Here is a 5,000-nt window from a genome sequence, read left to right as displayed (position 1 = left end):
ATTGGATTGTCAGTCATAGGACTTGATTCTTGTTGTTTTTTTTGTTTTGTTTTTTATCTTTGGACATCTAATGATTATTCTTTTGTGAGAAAAAGTGTTGTTTTCGTGTGGTTTTGTTTCCCCACCTAAATACAATGATAGGTGTCGGATTACTAAATGTCTCTTGACCCTGTGACCCCTTGACCCCAAAGTTCAGCATTCCAGTGAGCTTTACTGCTCTCCCATTGATCCACTGTCATGGTGGTGTCCTCAGGGGGCCAGACTGGCTGAAGTCATGGCTATTTATGATGTAACATTGTGTTATCTAGATCATTCTATCTGTTTGTCGGCCATTTCGGGTCAGCTCTACTGGCTCAGGCAAGAGCATGGACGCTCATTATGACTCTGGATAATGAGAATGTCATACGTGTTACCAACCCTAGCCCTAGGCTCAAGGGACAGGAAGGGAGAGATAGGATGAAAGGACGGATGAAGGATGAGGGATGAGGACAGGTGGTGGTTTCTACACGCCTCAGGTTGTTCTCGCCATCTCACTGACAGCTCTCTGCATCCATCCTAGAATGCACTAATCACACAGGTGTGACTGTAATGTCAGGCAAGCAGCCAACAAATACAGTACATTGACGTTTCCCTCTGGACAATGCGCAGTGACGTCATCATCATCATCATCATCATCGTCGTCGTCGTCATCTAAATGTCGTCTTGGCCTAGTCAAGCAAGACAGAATGTGAGCTTGTGATGTGGGGCTGGTTTTACGAGGCTAGGTTTGATCTGGCCTGGCTGGTTGGCTACGGTGATATAATATCTTTGTGGTGGCTAGCTTCCGGCTCGGGATTGAGTGTCACCATAAATCCTGGCCCCCCTATTGTCCGCCCCCCCCCCCCCCTCCCCCGTGCTGTTTTAACCCCCCGGGGTGATGGGACAAAGAGCCCCCCCCCCCCCCCCCCCATGTATCTCAGCAAGCCCAGGACGATGATAATGCATCCTGTATGAATTCCCCTTTTCCCTCTTTTATCTCTCTCTCTCTCTCTCTCCCTGTGCTATTTCGAGCGCCCTACGTTGGAGTCTGTCTCTCAAAATCGGAGTCCGTCCTCTGCTGTGAAAAAAAAACCAAATCTCATCAGCCTCCATCTGTTGTACTTTCGGGAGCAGAGAGCAGCTATGTGTGTCACTGGGGGGGAAGCCCATTGGTCTGTTCTGTTGCCACGGGGCTCCCCTTTGGCTAACGTGGTGATCTGTAGAGACAAGCAGCTCTCTGTTGGTGTGTGTGTGTGCGTGTGTGCGTATGCGTGTGTGTGTGCGTGTGTGTGTGTGTGTGTAGGCAGGGCTGTGTTTTGGTTGGTGTGATGACTGCTCTGTACAGAGCCGTATATCCCTGTTATTCCAGCAGCTCTCGTCTGAGACGGTGAACTTTACTATCGGCGGATGTTGTCGAAACGCCGACGTCAGCGCGCTGCCGTGTACACACCCCGAGTTGGCAGCCGGCTTACCCCGGCTGTTTTCTTTTCCCACTTCCTATCTTTCTTTTCTTTTCTTTTCTTCTCTCTCTCTCTCTCTCTCTCTGGTCCCTTTCCCTTTCCCCTGCTGACTGTTGAGCAGACGCAGGCAAAGTCCCTCATGCCTTCTATAAAAGTGGGTCTACAGAGAGTAGAAGGGAATCAAGTCTGACTTGTCAACTGAGTGTTTTTCTCGTGTCCAACTTAAACAGCTTGTTGAAGAGGCTACGCACTCATGCAAGCGATTGTATTTAACAGTATGTTTGTTTCTCTCTGTCCCTCTTTCTCTATCTCCCCCCCTCTCTCTCTCTCTCTCTCTCTCTCTCTCCACCCACTACCCTCCCTCTCCCCCTTCCGTCCCACAGGATGACAACTGGGGGGAGACCACCACGGCGGTCACGGGCACGTCGGAGCACAGCCTCTCCCAGGAGGACATTGTGCGCATCACCAAGGACCTGGAGGACAGCGTGGGCTTGGACTGCCGCCGCTACTTCACCCTGACTCTGGCCCTGGTCCTGGGGCTGCTAGTCTTCCTCACCCCCCTGGCCTTCCTGGCTCTCCCCCACCTGCTGTGGCCAGAGAAACTGCAGGCCTGCGGCACAGCCTGCGAGGGCCTCTTCATCTCCGTGGCCTTCAAGCTGCTGATCCTGCTGCTGGCCGTGTGGGCGCTGTTCTTCCGGGCGCCGCGCGCCGGCCTGCCTCGGGTCTTTGTGTTCCGAGCGCTGCTGGCCGTGCTGGTGCTGCTGTTCGTGGTGTCCTACTGGCTGTTCTACAGCGTGCGCATCCTGGACTCACAGGTCAGGGACAGGAGGTGGCTGTGTTTGTGTTTGTGTGTGTGTGTGTGTGTGTGTGTGTGTGTGTGTATGTGGTGTGTGTGTGTGTGGGTGTATATATGTATATGTGGTGTGTGTGTGTGTGTGTATGTATATGGTGTGTGTGTGTCTATGTATATGATGTGTGTGTGTGTGTGTGTGTATATGTGGTGTGTGTGTGTGTGTGTGTGTATATTTGTATATGTGTGGTGTGTGTGTGTGTGTGTGTATGTATATGGTGTGTGAGTGTGTGTGTCTATGTATATGGTGTGTGTGTGTGTGTGTGTGTGTGTGTGTGTGTGTGTGTAATGACCCCTCCCCTCCCCCCTGGGCTTCCTCCTGTTCTTCTGTGCAGGATGAGAACTACCAGGGCATCGTGCAGTATGCTGTGTCCCTGGTGGACGCCCTCCTCTTCATCCACTACCTGGCCATCGTACTGCTGGAGCTCAGGCAGCTGCAGCCCAGCTTCTCCCTCTGCGTCACACGCTCCACCGACGGGGAGATGCGCCACTACAACCTGGGCCAGCTCAGGTGAGAGGGGGAGGGGGAGGAGGAGGGGAGGGATGGGAGGACGTGGGGAGGGATGGGAGGAAGTGGGGAGGGAGGAAGGAAGGAAGGAAGGAAGACAGATCTCAGAGGGAGAGTGAGGGGGGAGAAGTCAGAAAGAGAGAGGGGGGGGGGACATAGGGAAAGAGAGAGAGAGAGAGAGAGAGAGAGAGAGAATGAGAATGATGGTGGAGTAGTCAGATAAATGAATTGGGGAATACTTCAAAGAGGATGAGAACGAGTAAGATGAAACAAGAGAGAGAGAGACAGCAGGAGGGAAAGAGTGAGAGGGCGGAAAGATCTCATAGAGGGAGGAAGGGCTGGGGGAACAACTTAGAGGAGAGCACGAGAGAGAGAGAGAGAGAGAGAGAGACGCCTATGAGTAAGACTCACAAGACTGCGAGTTCTCATGAGCCAGAGAGAGAACAGCCCAGACTAGAAGAACCTGGTCTGTAATGGCTTCTGCCATTTTTAGCCAAGATAGTCATGTGAGGGCTATAAATTACATTTATACTTGTCAGTGTTCTGAACGTTTAACCTCACCCTGAATACAACCCTGAGTCCACCTTTCTGGAGCTCACACGGTTGGGGCAGACTGTGAACACCAAAATGCCCCTTTAGCCTCAGCCTTGGCTGGTGTTTGATGCTGCCCTGCGGGTGTTGTCCCTTTATAAAGTGACTGTGTTCTGTTGTCTCCCTGCTTGGCCAGCGACACTGGCAGTCTATCTGTTGTGCGTCTGTGACTGTAAACAAACAGCTAATTAGGGCTCCCTACAGGCCACATACAGCATCTGGTCAGCCCTGACACACACACACACACACACACACACACACACACACACACACACACACACACAGGCGCATACTGTACAGGCGCACACACACACTCACTCATAGACACACACACACACACACACACACACACACACACACACACACAGGCCTGTTTCCGGCCATGACTGGCGATGACATTCCTGTGTTTCTGGCAGGCAGGCTGTCTGGCGGTCTCTGATGCCTTATCATAATTGTGTGTGTGTGTGTGTGTGTGTGTGTGTGTATGTGTCTGTCTGTCTATGAGTGAGTGCATGCGTGTGTGTGTGTGTGTGTGTGTGTGTGTGTGTGTGTGTGTGTACGCCTGTGCTGCGAGTGGGCCTGGAGGCCTGTTCGTCTGGCCTTTGATGGCAATCTGAGGGCAGAGGTACCCCTCAGTGCTTCAAGCACCGAAACCTCCTCGCTCTGCAAGGACCCCACTATTTAGGTCTGAAGTTCCCCCGTCCTTGACTCCCGGTGGGCTGGGCTAGCATTTCAAGCACCTACTTCTGGAGGAGCCACAGGCACAGAGAAGAGAAGTAGCCCTGTGTGTCTCCTCTCTGCCACAGCTTAATAATTGATCAAAGGACTGTAGCACTGGAGACCCTGACACAGCACCTTTACAGTGTTTGGATCTTTTTGTATTTTTCTAAAACTTAATGGAGTGGGTGCTGGAGTTTGTTATTGAAGTGACTTGATATGGAATTGTGTGTGTCGTAATGTGTCTGTGGATACTGTGTGTGTGTGTGTGTGTGTGTGTGTGTGTGTGTGTGTGTGTGTGTGTGTGTGTGTGTGTGTGTACCATCCCAGGAGTACTTAATTATTTACATCTATACCCAAGTGTATGTGTAAAAGTATCTGTCTTTGTACCTCCCTCAGCAGGAGGACTTAAGCCATTGTTTATACATGTTTAAACACAGTACTAATCCTCCCGATGTCATGTCCTCTATGTCCACCCTCACTAGTAGGAGATGAACATGGGGGGGCTTTGGTCCACTATAGTGGACAGATGGCTTCTGCTAACCTATACACCATAGTGCCTCCATCTCCCCTCATCTCCCTGTGTGAAGGCTGCTTTATTTACTGCTCAGGGATCAGAGGGACATGTCCTACAGCATCACCAGGCCTGACATGTTGTAGCAGCGCATTGGGATTCAGAGAGAGTGGGGCTGATGACATACTGCCTGGAGGAATTCTGGGCTGCGCTAAGCAGGATTCTGATCACCCTGCGGTGGGAGAGGACAGGGGGAGGGGAGGTAAGACAGTGTAGAGGAGAGGAAGACAGGGTAGAGGGGAGGAGAGGAAGACAGGGCAGAGGGGAGGAGAGAAAAACAGT

At 51.7% G+C, this 5,000-nt stretch overlaps 1 protein-coding gene across 3 annotated transcripts in view; it reads left to right on the top strand.

Moving 5' to 3' along the window:
- The window catches only part of LOC310815453 (vang-like protein 1), a 39,346-nt gene that overhangs the window by 25,136 nt on the left and 9,210 nt on the right, over positions 1-5,000 (top strand). For all 3 annotated transcript variants that reach the window (XR_014554623.1, XM_083685224.1, XM_083685223.1), the window contains exons 4-5: positions 1,862-2,293; positions 2,664-2,839. Coding sequence is in view for 2 of the 3 variants with exons in the window: in XM_083685224.1 (XP_083541350.1) it covers positions 1,862-2,293; positions 2,664-2,839 (608 nt within the window). In the remaining variant the exon portion in view is untranslated. The remainder of the gene's footprint in view (positions 1-1,861; positions 2,294-2,663; positions 2,840-5,000) is intronic.

This window comes from Argentina silus, assembly GCF_951799395.1.
Source record: "Argentina silus genome assembly, chromosome: 14".
Classification (NCBI taxonomy): Eukaryota; Metazoa; Chordata; class Actinopteri; order Argentiniformes; family Argentinidae; genus Argentina; species Argentina silus.
Note: the sequence above shows the minus strand (reverse complement) of the source record. Positions and strands in the feature narration are given on the sequence as shown.